Source organism: Macaca fascicularis, chromosome 10 (assembly GCF_037993035.2).
Source record: "Macaca fascicularis isolate 582-1 chromosome 10, T2T-MFA8v1.1".
NCBI classification, from domain to species: domain Eukaryota; kingdom Metazoa; phylum Chordata; class Mammalia; order Primates; family Cercopithecidae; genus Macaca; species Macaca fascicularis.
In genome coordinates, this window is record NC_088384.1 from 30,936,704 (window position 1) to 30,953,617 (window position 16,914).

The 16,914-nt window shown below is 52.3% G+C and overlaps 1 gene segment (V, D, J or C); it reads right to left on the bottom strand.

Moving 5' to 3' along the window:
• Positions 1-214: 214 nt before the first annotated feature.
• Positions 215-2,679, bottom strand: LOC123566788 (probable non-functional immunoglobulin lambda variable 11-55). The segment is given in 2 exon segments: positions 215-2,482; positions 2,601-2,679. Coding segments are annotated over 2 exon segments (390 nt in total).
• Positions 2,680-16,914: the final 14,235 nt, after the last annotated feature.

Consider the following 16,914-nt stretch of genomic DNA (forward strand, 5'->3'; position numbering starts at 1 on the left):
TTAATGTTATCACAAAATTAAACCAATGTTACTATTCTCACATTCTAAGACTCTGATATATTTAAATGTTAAATTAAGAGCATGTTTTGAAAACGTCTCAACAGGGGCATGAAAACCTCAATAGGGGCATGAAAACTCCTCTACCTTGACTTTAAAGAAACACATCACTTTCCATTTGGAGGGGAGTGTCCGAATTCCATCAGCCACACAGATCTTTTTGTAAAGTATGATTTTACATTTTATTTACTCATTCAATAAGCTGGGAACTGCTCTGTTATACAAATACAATGTCGTACAAAACTCACAAAATGTTACAAAAGTACAAACTGCATTACTTAATAAATATGACTACAATTAGGCAAAGTGGCAGTATGATAGATTTTAGGTGGGAAACATTAACTCAAAAAAACCACACAATCTTTGCAGACATTTATACATTAATAAAGGATGATCCTATGTTGCCTTTTAAAAGAATTTAAAAGGAGCATTAAGACAGTATCTTCTGCTATGAAGTAACTGCTGAGGTTGGCTCCAGGCATTTATGCCATCAGCTTTTTAATCTCTTAGGGGAATCTAACATGCTATATTGCAGTAGGTTGATCTTGTCACAGAGTCTTATACCATGTGATTACCTTATAACAAAATCACAAACGTAAATAAAAACAATTGAGAGCACCCGACATTCTACTCTAAACATCAGTCGAGTACCGAATAGTCACTCTGCCATCAGCAAGCCTCAGACTTTCATTCAAGTAAGACCTGGTACTATCCCTTAAAGAAGAAGAAGAAAAAAAAACTTCCCACAATCCTCTGTTAAGTATTTCTCTCTAAAAGACTGACCATTTCTAGACGAATAATGATTCCAAAACAACAAATCTATTTTTATCAAAATGTAATGGGCCAATCATTTGGTAACAAGAACACATCAATATAAGTTTCTAAGAATTGTAAAATGCAAATTTCAACAACATAACCACCAGATCACAAACTCTGTTCAAAATAATACATTTTATATAAAACACTTCTCAATTTATGCCTGAAAGCTGCTTGTCAAAATTAATGTACTGTCATAGATGAAGGTACACCATTTTTCAATGTTGTGTAAAAATACACTTTTGTAGAAAGTAGACTACCAGGAATGAAGAGATTTACATTGTGAGAAATTAGCTTTCAAATTAAGCAGTTCTCACTTATACAGAAAATTATAGATGCAGCAAAATCACCCAAAACTGTCATGAAACATCATTTAGGTGCCCAGTAACCTTTAGTTCTGAGAACATTTTAAAAGATGATTATGGCATTACACTCACGGAAAAGCTATTAGGAATTGCCGGGTGCGGTGGCTCATGCCTGTAATCCCAGCACTTTGGGAGGCTGAGGACGGCGCATCATGAGGTCAGGAGTTGGAGACCAGGCTGACCAACAAGGTGAAACCCTGTCTCTACTAAAAAATCCAAAAAAAATTTGCCGGGCGTGGTGGCGTGTGCCTGTAATCCCAGCTTCTCAGGAGGCTGACGCAGGAGAATCGCTCGAACCAGGGAGATGGAGCTTGCAGTGAGTCAAGATCACACCACTGCACTCCAGCCTCGGTGACAGCGAGACTCCGTCTCAAAAAAAAAAAAAAAAAAGAAAAGAAAAGAAAAACAATCTGAAAAACAAATAAAACAATAACAAACAGTGAGAGTCATCTTGCAAAGCTGCCAGGGCTGTTCGCGTATTCAATCCATGGTAACCATTTATTCTAGAGGTGGGGCAGGATTGCTGGCTACTGGTGGGAGAACATCTGCTGACATTTTATTTCATATATTATACATATACATAATACATAATTTTATAAAACTCTCTTATATATAGTGGTATTATGTATTATGCAATCTGGATGTATTTCACCTGTTTCACAACTCTTTTGCTAGTGGAAATTGGTTAGTAATATTAGTATTTCTTAGTACTGGTATAAGTTCTTGTGTTTTGATTTTGGCTGAGTCACTATGGGTATTATGTGAAAAATGGGACACAGTTATAATGTGGCACCATTTTTAACAACAATCCAGTATTAATGTGATTTTATTAACCACCGAAGTTCTTAACCAGTTCAGTAAACGTGAGAAGCTTAAAACCTTGGTTTTTGTCCCACTTCCTCATCTGTCTCTCTCACTGTGATTAGCACTACTGTCATACACCTGACAGTAATAATCGGCCTCGTCCTCAGGCTGGAGCCCAGAGATGAGCAAAAACGCTGTGTTACTTGAGGTCTCCTTGGAGCCAGAGACTCGATTGGGGACCCCAGGTCCCAGCTGCTTGTCTGAGTCGGAGTAGTAGTACAGGAATAACCTGGGAGCGCTCCCTGGCTTCTGCTGGTACCAGTACATGTTTTTACTACCAACACTGAGGTCACTGCTCAGGGTGCAGGGGAGTCTGGCCGATGCTCCCGGGGATGCAGACAGGGAGGGTGGCTGAGTCAGCACAGGCTGGGAGAGGGAACCTGCAGACACAGACACAGAACGGTGAGAAGCAGGGTCAGGGCACAGCTGCTGAGGGATCTGAGCCATGGGGAACAGATCAGGCTGGGAGCCACCCTCAGCTCTAAGCCCTGTCCCTACCTGTGCAGTGAGAGAGGAGCAGGAGGAGGAGAGGAGTCAGGGCCATGGTGGACACGGCTACCTCTGAGGCCACAGACCCAGGGTTGGGCTGCCCCAGGCCGCTCTTATCGCAGTGTCACTGGGCTCACAGGGGAGGGACTGACCATGCAAATGAGTCCCCCATTGCCTGCCCCCAGGTGCACTCACAGGGACCAGGCCCTTGGACAGGGAGGCTGGCATGAGGCAAGAGTTTGCCCCACGGGTAGGACCAGAGAAAGCAGCAGCTGCTGGGACCACACACAGGTCGTGTGTAGACGACTCTGCCAGGCACAGATGGGACAAGGCTGCAGAGTCCCAGGAGGAAGTGAAGGAGCAGCCCTGGGCTTCTGTCAGTTGAGGGCTTATCAGCTGTGAGCACCTGTCCTGCAGAAACACACAGAGAAGGTCTCACCGCGCCCCCTGCTGGTCCACAGGCAAACTTCTCCTTTTGCAATGATCAGAATCTTCCCTCTGCTTTGTTTCCTTAACTCTTGTCTTTCAAACATGCCGAAAGAATTCCTTCAGGGAACAACGAAGCTGTGGTCCTGGTGCCATCCCTGACCCCGGGCCTCCCTCTGTGGGGCAGGGGGCCAGCAGGGGTGGCCTGCATGTAATTTTGGTCCAGGAAAGTGTGTGATCTGCCCTGGAGCTGAGGACACAATGCCAGGGCGGAGCACCAAGAGGATTGCTTCACCAGGAGGCTCTTGCTCAAGATGCTGCTGTGACTAGGAGTTCGCCGAGGGGAAACACGCCATGCAAGACCTCAGGCCCTTCCTGAGAAAGGTGCTGGGAGGAGACGCTGAGGCAGACTCCGAGGTGGGGGCTGCAGGTGTGGAGGGGGATATGGGCCCAGGTGTGCAGCAGGGAGGATACTGCGGGGCCCTCGGGCTGATTCTCCTCCATCTGCTGGCTAGAGGCTTGACCGCGGCTGTACCTGTCATCAGCTCTCCTATTAGAGACTCAGCTCTGGGGAAGTTCCAGGACAAGTTCTAGAACCTGGGACAGGAGATTGGGCAGAAGACATTCCTGGGAGACCGGAGAAACAGTGGCAGAGAAATTGGGGAAAGGGTGGAGAGGCAGGTGCTCTGAGGTGGGACACAGGGACAGGGATCACTGAACCCCAGGCTGTCGGAGAGGAGGAGATGGCCCAGAGTGTGTGGTGGGTAGAGGCCCACCATGAGAGAAGCCCTGATGCCATGACGGCCACAGGCGGTGCAGGCGGAAAGGCAGGGCTGAAAGGCTGTGGTGAGCTTGGTGTACGTTTGTCCCACTGTGACCATGGCATGACAGTGTGGAAACAAGTTAACTCAATTCAGAGGCAATCACAGCTGCAGGGACTCATTTTCCTCCTTTATAAAAACAAATGCAGGTCTTAAAATAACCATGTGACAGGAGACTCAGGTTGTGTTGTTATTCATTCATTCACTCATTCATTTATTGACCCATTTCCCATTTAGAAAAAAAAAAGTGCAGCTAGTTGCCAGCACTCATTTCTTGGGCAAATGGGAAATGGGTTCAACACATATTTAAAGAAGGGCTGGCATGGATCAGACACTGGGGATGTAACAGGGGTTTAGGGACAGGACCCAGGTCATGGAGTAGGAGATGCGGGGCAGAAGAGGAGGATAAAGACGGCTCCAGAGAACATCCCCAGTCTGAGGATTTCATGGTGTTCCCCAGAGGAGTCGACGGCTAAGGGCCAAGGTCTCCCACAGACCCCTCTCTCCCTAGCATGCAGCTCAGGGCATATAAGGGTCTCAGTGGCTGCAGGGCCTGCGGGGGAAAAGCTCTGAGATGCCTGAGCTTTGACTTCACACGGAGCTCAGGTGGATGCGCAGGCCGGGGGAGGAGGGCACTGCCCGTGTCCAGAGGGAGGTGCAGCAGCAGTGCTGCTGGTGGCCGTGGAAGCATCCCCCTCAGATGCCTCTTCAGGAGAACCTGCAGGAGGACCACAGGTGACTAACATGTCCCCTGCCCCTGGGCTGGCTCCAGGCAGTGAGGATCCCAGGGGTCCCCCCAGCCAGGTCTTCCTGCAGGAAGCAGGGCACTTCTAGTGAGCACCCCTGGGAAAGAACCCACTCCGTCGGCTGAGGCTTTATCTGACATCTGACCTGCCTGTGGACTGGGGCAGTTCCTAGTGATCCCTCTTCCCTCTCTCCTTTCATGGGGGTCAGAGCCGGGTCTGAAGCCCACCCACCCCCCATGCCAAGTCCTTCCCCGTTTCTCTTTCACCAGCGTCTCTACCCTCCATAAAAGAAATTTCTGATTAATTATAGAATCTACTTATCAAAGGGGCCAAACAAAAAAAGGACTTCTATTTTAGAAAGAACGTCTCATCCATGACACTGTGAGAGGCACTACTGTGCCATTAGTAGCCTCACCCTCAAGCTTGAGCCCAATGGTGTGCAAAGCCTCAGCACTGGTGGCGGCATCCACTCACACAGAGAAGAGGCTGGGGACCCTGAGCCCTGGTTCTACTTCAATCTCAATAGAATCTTGGTAGAGACCAGGGAGGCAAGGCTGCCTGTCTTGTCGTGTTTCCAGTAAATGTCATAGCAAACAACATTGGTGTTACTGCTCAGGTTGCAGGCGAGTCTGAATGATGATCCCAGAGATGCACAGAAGGAGTCACAGAGCATCCAGATAATCAGAGAACAATCAGCAAGGCTGCCATCCTGTGCTGAATAGTGAAAATCAGCCTGCAGTGAATAGTGAAAATCAGCCTGTGCTAAATAGTGAAAATCACGCCCCAGCCTGGAGCCCAGAGATGGCCAGGGAGGCCAAATTCCCTCAGATGGGGCTGGGGAACTTCCCTGAGGTCCCAGAGGGATAGTTGTTACCCCTCTGGGTCTGAGGTTTGGGGACGTGTCCCAGGTGCTCCTGAATCCAAGCTGTGCCTTGATTGACAGTATGACGGCTGTTTCCAGGGCAGGTGATTGTCATTGTCATTCCTGGAGACTTGGTCAGTGAAGGAGGTCAGTGAAGACTTGGTCAGTGAAGTCATGAAGCTGTCAGCCCCATGTGGATCATAGACCCAGGAGGGTGGAGACAGAGACAACAATGAGCCCTATGAGGAAGGGAGTGGAGCAGAGGTGGGCTGAGGACCACATAGAAACTTCTCCCCAGAGCAGGACGGGCCTCACCCGGGCAGGGAGGGAAGAGGAAAAAAAGCAGAGGGGCCAGGTCATGATGCAGGTGCTCAAGAGATCTGCACCCCAAGACTCCAGCGGTAACAGTGAAAGTTCCTAAGGCTCTTTTAGTCTCTACAGGTCTCAATGGGAGACAATTTCCTACATTCAAATATGTCGCTGCACCCGGATCACCTCCAGGACCCCTCAGCCATAGGCAATATCTCTGTTGTCTTCAGGAAGAAGATGCCTGTTTTCCACCCCATCAAAGATCACCAAGCTACAAGTGGGAGCTGGGCTTTCAATGGAAGTCTACTCAGGCTCCTAAAGTTAAGCTGTCCTCCAAGGAAAGGACAGCACTGTAAAAGCTCAGTGAATGGGACGGGACACTTCACTAAAGCCTGACCAGACTGGTACCCTGACATCCAACGTCCAGCCTCCAGAACTGGGAGAAACATAATTCTGTTTTTGATCAGCTCCCCAGGCTATGGCTCTTTGTTGTAACATCCTGAACTAGCCCAGAAGTGCGATTCCATCACCTGTGTCATATTCCATCATTCAGAAGGGAGTCACTAACCCCTCAGTGCTGTCTTTGTGGATGCTGCCCACCCTAGGCTGAGATGAAACACAGGGTCTGGGTCTAAATAAAATGGGAAGGCAGTGGAAGGTGCAATGTCAGAGGAGGAGGATGTCTGAATTTCATTTAATCTCAACCTCTACTGGTGCAGCATGAAAGAGGAGGTCCAGAGGAAAAGTGTCTTCTCCTGAGACCACACCATGAACCCCAGGCCCACTGGAGTTCTCGTCCATGCTACTTCTCACTCCTTTTTGAATTTCCTCCATCTGTAAGTGTGTGCAATATCTACAGGAAACACCACATCATGAGTTTTATAAGATATCTCAAACACACCTCATGAGTTCCCTAGGAGGGAGATGCTAGCGTAACCCCCATTGTGCATGCTGGGGAGGCCCCAAAACACAAAAGGAGTTCTCTAGGGTCTCACAACTGCTAAGATAAAGGTTGTTTGACCCAGCACTGTCTCCTCAAACCTGGGACCCTGGTTACATCCAGGTCTTCCCAAGCTGCTGAAGGGGCACACTTTGGCATAATGGTGAAAGGTAAGGAGTCGATGGGGGAGGGTGAGCGGCCAGAAGCCCAGTGGGGCCTTTGAGTAGGTCTTATGGAAAGGAGTCGCTTACAGGATGGAACCTACAAGATGTGACCTCACTTCCTTACTGACAGACCCCAACAGAACTTAGAATTCTGGTAACTAGGCACCCATATTATACACACAGCCCCATTTCCAGCCCAGCTGGGAGTCGACACTCGAGAGAACATGTTCTCCTGCTGTGTCCCCACATGCTGCCAACCTCCTCGTCACAGAAGAGGCCAAAATGAGACTGTTTCTCGAGAATATAGACATTGGTACAACCCTCACCCTCGACGCCTCTGGCCCTTTGCCAGCAGGCACCCACAGGTAACACAGAGCCCAGGGCAGGCCTGTCAAGGCCAGGCCTCAGCTGTGTCCATCAGGGCAGTGCTGAGCCCCTCCAAATGTGTTTGGGGGAAACAGGAGAAGAGGGGCCCTCCCTGGATAGGAGTAGGTAGGTTGCCGGGGGTTTGGAGCCTGGACAGTATGTCAGATTCACAGCCCAGACCACACCTTCAGGATGGGAAGGTGAGTGTCGAGGACATAGCTTGTCTGCTCAGATCTGAATCCCAAGACATCAAGCTGTCATCTGCCGGAGACTTCAACCTGCTCTGGCTGGAGGTCTATGCAGATGCTCCTATGTGCCAAATCCTGTTGGGGAAGGGGGTGCCAGGGAGGAGTTCTAATGGGGGTGTCCCACTATGGGGTCAGCCAGGCAGCCCACTAACACATCTTCGCCTGGCTCACTCTCTTTGCAGAGCTCCACACAGCAGATCAAGCAGGAGCTGTTGGATGGATTCCATTTCTCCATCTTCTTCAAAGAAGGGCAGGGGCACCCTGCTACCAACCACAGCCAGTGCTGGTCTGGGGTGAGACTGGACACAGAAGGGACTCCACATACAGGGACTCTAGAAAACCAGGGTGGACCCAGGACTCAAACATGAATATGGGGACTCCCTAGGCTCTGTCCTAGGGCTTTCACACTTGAGTGAGCCACTGTCCAGTTGACTTTCCAAAAGGGCTCCAGCTGCTCACAGGGTCACCAGCAGCCTCTGAACGTAGCTGCTTCTTTGAACACAACCTCCCCTGAATACTAACATGTTCTTAACTTTTTGTCAATCTGCTGTCTGTGTGGCAGAGAAAATCACCTTGTTTCATTTCCACTTTAAACCATACATTTCTGTAACTTTTCCCGGTTTCTATACCTGCCTGCGTTTTCTCTTCCACGAGTCGCCTGGCAGATCCTGGGCCTTGGGATGCACTTCCTCCCACCCTGGAGTCTTCCGGCATTTTCCCCTTGGCCAGGGCTGGGATGGCTGTAGCTGTTTCTCCAGACTCACATTCATGTTAAAGAACAAAAACAATCATATCCCTTTAAGTCAAAGGGTTCTTCTACAGCATCTTGTCTGGTGTGCTGTCAATAAAATAAGGAGGGGATGAGACCTCCCCCAACCATTCCCTTCCATATAAGAAGCGGAGCCTCAGGTGGCCTAGAGGGAATTTCATCCAGTCCTCCTTGTGGAAGGTGCACTCTTCTGACCCGGGTGCTGCTGAGCAAGCATCTGACATCCAAAAGCCCGCGTCTCCTCTTCTCCACCATGAGGGTGATTTTTGAGGGTTGCAGGGATGATGCTCTTCATGCAGGCTGTTGATACAGAGGGTGCTACTGCCCCACAGCTGACATTCACCGTGCTGATACCTTGAAGGCATGAATCATTTTCTCCTTCTCCATCCTCACGTGCAATTTTACCTTGAAAGCCTAGAACTCTTTTCACCATGGGCACCCAGGTTCTCCACACGCACAAGTCCCTAAAGGGCTGGTGTTTCTTGGTGTGAGTTCCAGATCCCGATCCTCTGGGGGTTCATGGTGTTACCACTGACTCGCATGTCGCTCCTTGTCCCCCTAGTATGAAAATGAGATCTGCAGGATGCCAACTTTCCAGCCCCGCACAGGGGAGAAGCTGTTGGAGTCCCTGGTTCCAGCCTTTCTAACTAAACCCATCTCGTCGTATGCCACCTGCCTGGGTCCCTTCTGGGACTTTATCACCGTGCCACACTTTTTGGAACTACTGGTTAGAAGGTGAGTGTCCATCCCCTCCAAGGCACGGAGGTGCCTCTGTCCCCTACTGGCTGTGTCTTGAAGATGCACCTCTTGGAGACTCAGTTGGCTCCTCTGGAACAGGGAGTAATAAGATGAACCTCACAGGGTTCTTGTAGGGACTGAATGATCTAAGACACGGCAAACAGAAGGGTCCCTAGAGCCTAAAACTCTGGACAATCTGCTGTGGGTGCTGTGATTCATGTTTATTACTTTTCTCTTCCCCCTCACTGAAGCAGCTCTCAGCTTTCTGCCCCAATGGCCCATCTCTCTTACTGTTTGGAAAGGCATATAGACAGCAAGTCTGCAATGGCATTGGTAAAGGATGTCTGAGTTTCCTTCTGGCTGGACTTTCTCCTTGACACAGACAGAAGAGGGGTCCCTTCATGCTGAAAAAGGAGCCACAGGCTCACTCAGACATCTGGAGAGGCTCACTGAGTTTCTCCAATGGTTGGGGTTCACTCATTCAACACGTACATACAAAACACTTCATTTGTGCATCGCTCTTCTTGTGACTTGGCCTAATTTCATAAACAAGGCAGATGACAATCCCTGGGCCTCAATTCTACTCAGAGTCAGGTGCTCACAGTAGACAGAACAAACAAATCATATCTACAGAACGTTAGAGGGGAAACCCTTATGGCCTTCTCTATCTATGGTGGCATCCTCTCAGATTCTGACTAGAATGACGGAGCCTAACAAGTATAAACTGGGGGGACTTAGGGTTCTGAAGGGCCTCTTCACCCACAAAACATGGGGGGAAATATGTGGACTCTGGCTGGGGAGAGACTAAAGGAGCCCTGGGGTTCATATGTCTTGTAATTCCCACAACAAGGCTGACATCTGGGGACTTCCCCTGCAAGAGGGAAATAGTGAGTTCTCTAAAAGTAGGTCCCTTGCAAAGGAGAGGTAAGGCTGGGGTCACAACTGGCCACTGAGAGACCCATCCCCAGCACCGTGCCTTCCCAGCTCTCCCTGTCCTCCTCCACCCAACATCTGCCCCTACTCTCCTAACCCCAGGACCAGGGGAACCAAACTGGAGCTTTGATGAGCAAGCTGCTCACAAATCTGCCTGGAGCTGAAGTCTTGAGTGTCCAGGTGCACAGTGCTCTGCTCCAGGGCCATTGGGAAGAGAATCTCAGTGGGATGCTGGGGCGCAGAAGGGTCCATAAAGCCCTGCTACATGCCCAGGCCTGCCCCTTCCAGGACAGCACTGATGCCTTGTGGTAGGGTGGGGCTGTTCTCCACACAGGCAGCAAGAGGCCAGGCACCCAGAACCACACAACGGTGCCCTGGAGGGTTGTGTGGGAGAAGGCCAGGCCTCTGACTCAGCTGTCCACTCCATCACCAGCACCACCACCTCCATTTTGTTCACCTGGCCCCCTGAAAACACTTCAGTTTGCTGCCAGGCCCTGCAACAGTCATCTTTCTGGATAAAGCTGGCCTTCAGAACCTTCGCCTGGCCTGGACTGGGCTTGGAGGACCATCAGGAAATTGTCCTAGGCCAGTTGGTGCTTCCGGAGCCCAAGGAGGCCAAGCCAGATGGTGAGAAGACTTTCAGGGGGTGGTGTTTTGGGGCTACAATTCCCTTAAATTCCATCCAGTCATTTCTATACTTGGAAATCCCAGTGAAGAGTGACTGGAATGGTGACCTTTTCTCCTTTTCCAGATCCTGCTCCACCTCCTGGGCAACACGCATTAACAATGCTGGCCCTGGAGCCAGCACCACCACTGCTGGCGGACCTGCGGCCTGCTCTAGAGCCAGAGTCACCTGTAGCCCTGGATGCACCAGGATATCTACATTCAGCATCAGCACCAGCACCAGCACCAGGGGAAGGGCCCCCTCCAGGAACAGTGCTGGAGCCACCGTCAGCCCCAGAGTCCCCCTGTCCCTGTCCCGGGACTGTCAAGAGCCAACTCACTGAGGAGCTGCCGGACATCACGACCTTCCCTCCCAGGCTGCTGGCTGAGCAGCTGACCCTCATAGATGCGGTGAGCAGCTGGGCTTTGCAGGCTGTGCGTCTGGCACCAGCTGTCTGAGACCAGCCTCTCCCCGAGGAGCGGCCAATGCCCTGGGTCCAGTTTCAGCCCCACTTCTTACCAACCATGGGATCTGGATGAGTTTCCTCACCCACAAGCCTTCCCTGTCTGCATGTGGACAGCAGAGATGGGAAATGACCCGTGCCAGCTGCACAGAGTGACTGTGCAGACTGAATGACAGGGGATGGACAGAAAGCATTACAGGGCAGGTGATCACCGAGGGGCAGGCAGGGCCATGGGTCACTCACCCAGCTGCTTAGGAGCCTCACTACCCTCAGCACTTATTAGGTACCTGATGCATACTAGATTCTATGGCAGACACCCAAACAGAGCCCAAGGTTGCAGTTGCTGCAAGGAAACTGCACCAGTAGGGAGAGAAGGAGTAGAGGGCTGATTGGGATGGGAGGAAGACGAGGCCTCAGGATGGGGAGGCCTGAGCCACCTTCTACTTCTTGGAGTGAGGATGGCCTGGGAGAAAATGTCACTCTCTTCCCACCCTTGTTGGGTTCTGGGCCATGATGCATTCAGGGCCCTCAGTGGGCAGAAAACCAAACCCAGGGACTCCCACAAGTCTGGAGCCCATTTTAAAGCTTTCTGAGCCCCAGCTGTATTCCTGCCAGAGACTGTGGATGACTGTGAGCTCACTTCCTGCCTGGGACTGTGGGTGACTCTGAGCTGGGCTGTGCTGTGTCCATGACACTCTTCTCCTTCCTCAAAGGATCTCTTCAAGAAGGTGGAGCTCTACGAATGCTTGGGCTCCATCTGGGGCCAACGACATCAGAAGGGGAGTGAGCACGTGGCACCCACAGTTTGTGCCACCATTGCACACTTCAACAGGCTCACCAACTGTGTCACCACCTCCTGCCTCGGGGACCACAGCATGAGGGCCCTGGACAGGGCCAGGGTGGTGGAGCACTGGATCAAAGTGGCCAGGGTAAGCCATGATTGGGCCTTGGGATTCCCTCTCTAAAAATGGGGAACTGCCTCTTCTCCTCCATCGGCTTTCAGGATTGGCATCTGTATATCTAGCCTGAGCCCTGCACATCCCCTGGGCCCTTCTTCCCAGAGGTTCCTTGACCTTCACCCCCATGGCCCAGTAGTGGCTGCTCACTTCTGACCTAGGATCTTCCTTGGGTTGAACTGAAATCTTTCCAGATGAGTGACATTCACTCAGCCCCAGGTGTACCCTCCTGAGGCTCTGCTTCATTCAGGAAGGGAGATCTCAGCAGAGGGGGCTGAGGCTGAAGTGGGTCCGACTCCAACTCTGGACCTCACAGCTCACTCTTCCCTCTCCAGGAGTGCCTACGCCTCAACAACTTCTCCGCGGTGCACGCCATCGTCTCTGCTCTGCGCAGCAACCCAATACATCGGCTACACAAGACGTGGGCAGGAGTGTCCAGGTGAGGAGCTCCCTTCAGGGGAGCACCAGGGTTGACCTAGGGACCCATAGGTCTCCCCATGGGCCCTCAATGACTCTGAAAGGTTCTTGGAGAACAGGGACGCTGGAGGCAGGGATGGGCTGGTGGGTGTGGTCACTAAGCTGCCCTGGACTCCTAGGCAAGGATTTCTAACTCAGGAGTAAGGGTTTTTAACCATCAGGAACAGACTGGAGCCAACTGGAGGCTTTCAGGTGTTTGTACCCAGCAGTGGAACTGTGTCCAGCTGGAAGCTAACTCTGAACACGCAGGGCTCATGTGAAGTGGAGATGGGCCAGGGGAGGAGCATGACAGTCCCACCCTGGTCCTCTGGAGCCCTTGTCATCAGATGACACCACTGGAAACTCTCATGCAGGAAGCTGAGATTCATTAAGTTTCAAACAAAAGGGATTGGAACTCACAAATCTCCCCCGTGATTCCCAAATTTACCCTTTTTTCTTTCCTCTGTCAACAGCAAAAGCACAAAATATCTAAAAGAACTCTGCAAAAAAGACACTGCAGTGAAGAGGGACCTGCTGATCAAGGTACAGTGGAGTCTGGGAGATGCGGAACAAGTGTTTAAGGGTCAGAGAAAAGAGTGAGTTTGGAAAGGCATTGAACCCGGTGTGCAGTGGTTATTTTGTAATGTTTTGATTTACCTACAAAAAGTGGACTTGAAAAATTCCCTCCAGGCCTACTTTGGGCAAACAGGAGGAGAGGTGTGTGGGTCCATGGGCGCGTGGGGGCACCGGGGCAGGAGGCCCTGCAAATGGGATGTGGCAATGGCTGCTGGGCTTCTGAGTGGGGGTGATGAGCTGCAGCATTAGCAGGGCTCTGGTTCCCATGCTGGTCCATGCTGCTGGCATGGAGCTTCCTCCAGGCTAGCGGGTGATCATTGTAGGTGGGACTTTCTTCCTTCCTCAAACTGGGAGCAATTCCTCAGGAAGCCAGGCCTCCGCTGCTGCTTCTGTCTGCAGCGCACCTCCATGGGCAGGGACTGCAGTCCACACTGGGGGAAAGAGGGAACCACAACAGAGGAAGCTCATGTGCCAGGGAGTCCAGTAGACTGCCCAGCTATGGGTGCCAATGGGCAAACTCAGGACAGATGTATGTGCTTGCTGGGACTCCCCGCTCTGCCCTTTGCAGACATCTGAAAATGGTCATGTCACAGGATTCTCACCAATTAGCAGTGACACATGCTGATGACAAGTATCTGGGGGATCCATGCATTCCTAGGGGATCTGCCCTGACCGGATCTCAGAAACCTCCATGCAAATGAGAAGGCAACATGCCACCCCACCCAGGATTCTGGAAAACCCTGCCATGTCCGTCAGAGATGTCGCCTCAGGAGGCCACATCCTGACTGGAGGAAGAGAGAGTTCTGTGCATGGAACTCCCCTGGGGGATCACTGGCGAGGCCAAACCAAGGATTTGGCATGGCGAAAACCCAGTTTGTGTGGCACAGACTCCGGTGGGGCTCAGATAGGCAGGTGCCACTTAACCAGGTATCCTAAAATGCCCTGTCCCTTTCCCATCACGACACTACAAGGCTGGAGTCCTAGACACTCAGAGACTCCAGAGAACAAGACCCTGATGGGTGGTGGTGCTGGGATGTGGGCTGAAGGCAGCCGAGACAGAGCCTCCAGGAGGGGGAGGAGGTGCCCTCTCTTTTGGGGCCCTGGGGAGTCACTGCCCACTCTTGGTCTCTGTTTCCTTATCTGGAAAATGAAGGGATGCTGAGCCTGTAGTGTGGGCCTCACAGGGTGGAAATGAGGTTCGAGAAAAGAAAGCAATTGGAGGGTGCTCGTGAATGGTTCTTCCTCAGAGGGATGAGGGGGAGAACAATGACAACAGCTACAGGAAACAGTACTCAGGAGGCCCTGTGAGGTAGCTGTGGTTTTCATGGCTCTTTACAGAAGAGGAAACAGTCTCAGGGAGGCCTGGCTGCATGATTGGGTGACACACACAGGGAGTGTGGAGCTGGCCAGTGGTATGAGCACTGTGCCAGGTGATTCACGCCAGTCCCTGGGGATCCAAGTGTGGGGTGGCTGGGGTGTAACTGGGGGAAGGGAGGAGAGCCTCACTGTCCCTGTCCCTGACACCTGGCAGGCGGGGAGCTTTAAGGTGGCCACCCAGGAGAGGAACCCCCAGAGAGCCCAGATGAGGCTACGGAGGCAGAAGAAGGTGAGTGAGACTGTGGCATGGAGGGACCGCAGGGGATCAGAGGACAGGGCTCTTTTCCCCACCAGCTGGAGGCCTCCATATCAAAACAGCGGGGGCTTCCTCCCCAGCCCTGTCCTCCTATGGCCACTGGGCCTGGAAAACCTCCATTGGAGAGACCAGAGCAAGGGTCTGGGAAAGCAGGACTCAGAGTGGATGTGGGGAAGGGTAAGGCTGGGACCACAGGCCCTTGTGACTTTTTAAAATCCCATCATAGAGGTAACTAGGAGTGATTGCTAGACGTGGAGGCCAGCTGGAATAGAGGAGGCAGAGAATTGGGAAAGGCAGCTGAGGGTCTTTGGCTGCTACAACTGGGAGACCTGGGGACGGGGGTTCTGGGAGACAGGGGCTGATGGGATTTCATGGGACAGGGCCTTGGGCAGGCACCTCAGGGTCAATACTCATCACCACTACCCCTCCCACCTCCCCACCCCTCCATGGCACAGGGCGTGGTCCCCTTCCTGGGGGATTTTCTGACTGAGTTACACAGGTTGGATTCGGCCATCCCGGATGATCTGGATGTGAGTGAGTCTGGGGCAGGCTGCTTGGGAACCAGGATCCTGAGGCTTGGGAGGACAGGGGCCTGGAAGGAGCCCTTAGATCTCAGCCCTTGGAAAACCTCCTCTCCTGAGATTCTCACAGCTGCTCCTGTGGGTGGGGGTGCCAGGCCCATCTCATTACCTCTGAGTGACAGAGGCTCCATGGCAGTCACCAGTCCCTGTCCCTGAGTGGTGAAGCTGCAGAGCTGCCTGACTGCAACGCTGCTGAGCTGTGGGCTGAGCTGGACTCAGCCTCTCCCTAGGGTAGTCCCATAATAGGAGGGTGAAATTGAGCCTTTCCAAGGGCAGGCAATTCCAGGGTCACTGAGCACTTTCTTTCTACGAGAGACCTCAGTTTCTCTGTCTGTCATTTCAGAGGGTTGGGGCAGAAGGTCCCTGAGCCCCAGCTCCCATGCCCCCTGCCCTAGAGCCCGGAGCCTGAGGCAGGTTCACGTTGTGTCATGTGCACATCCCCTGACCCTGGTGGCCCTGGCAGTAGTGCAGCATGGGAAGGGATGGGGTGAGGCTGTTGTGGGCCAGGGACCTTTCTCATGGGCTCTATCTGACTTCCAGGGCAACAGCAACAAGAGGAGGAAGGTGAGCAGCTGGGGCATTCATGTTGGATGAGGTTGGGGATGTGGACGTCACAGTCCACCCTGGGCAGGACACTCCCTGGCTCCATCCTCTACATCTTAGCTTTACTGGGAGAGTTTGACACACACAGGAGGAGGAGACCTATCCCAGTGGAGAAAGTGGGAAAGGCACTGGAATCAAAGACCAGTTCCTGCAGGAGGGGCTGTTTACATCCAACTCTGGGAACAGGCTGGGGACTCCATGGGGCCCCTTCACAGAATGGCCCCAGGGACCAGCCCCTTCTCCCTGCCTGCCAAAGGTCCCCTCAGTGTCTTCCACCCAGGCCCTGTCAGCATCCTGTCCTCTGTCTCTAGGAGGTCCGAGTTCTGCAGGAAATGCAGCTGCTCCAAGTGGCTGCCATGAATTACAGGCTTCGGCCCCTGGAGAAATTTGTCACTTGTTTCTCAAGAATGGAGCAGCTCAGTGACAAGGAGAGGTGAGGGCCTGGCACATGGAAAGAGGGTGGGAGAAAGCTCTCCATTTTTTTTTAATGTGGTCTAGCTCTGTCGCCCAGGCTGCACTGCAGTGTCACCATCTCTGCTCACTGCAACATCTGCCTCCTGGGCTCAAGCCCTTCCTCAGCCTCCCAAGCAGCTGGGATTACTGCTATGCACCACCATGTCCGGTTGTTCTCCTGTTGTTGTTCTGGTACAGGTGGGGTTTCATGATGATGTCCAGGCTGGTCTCAAACTCCTGGCCTCAAGCAATCCACTCACCTCAGCCTCCCAAAGTACTGACAGTACAGGTGTGAGCCACCCAACCTGGCCTAGAGGAGGCTCTCCTGTGGACAGCTGCAGAGCGCCTATGGCCATGACTCCACCACCAGCATCAAGCCCTGTTGCATGGGGACTGCTGGGGACCCAGGATTCCAGCTGGGCAGGCAATGAGAGGGGACCCGATGTCTGGCTCATGGTGGCCTCACACCTGCCTCTCTGTCCTGCAGCTACAAGCTGTCCTGTCAGCTGGAGCCCGAATCCCAGTAGGCTGGAAACATCCTGCAGTGGCTGGGGCCCTATTGGGATGCTTTCTAGAACACCAGCTCTGCATCATCCTTCCCCCAGACCGGAGACAC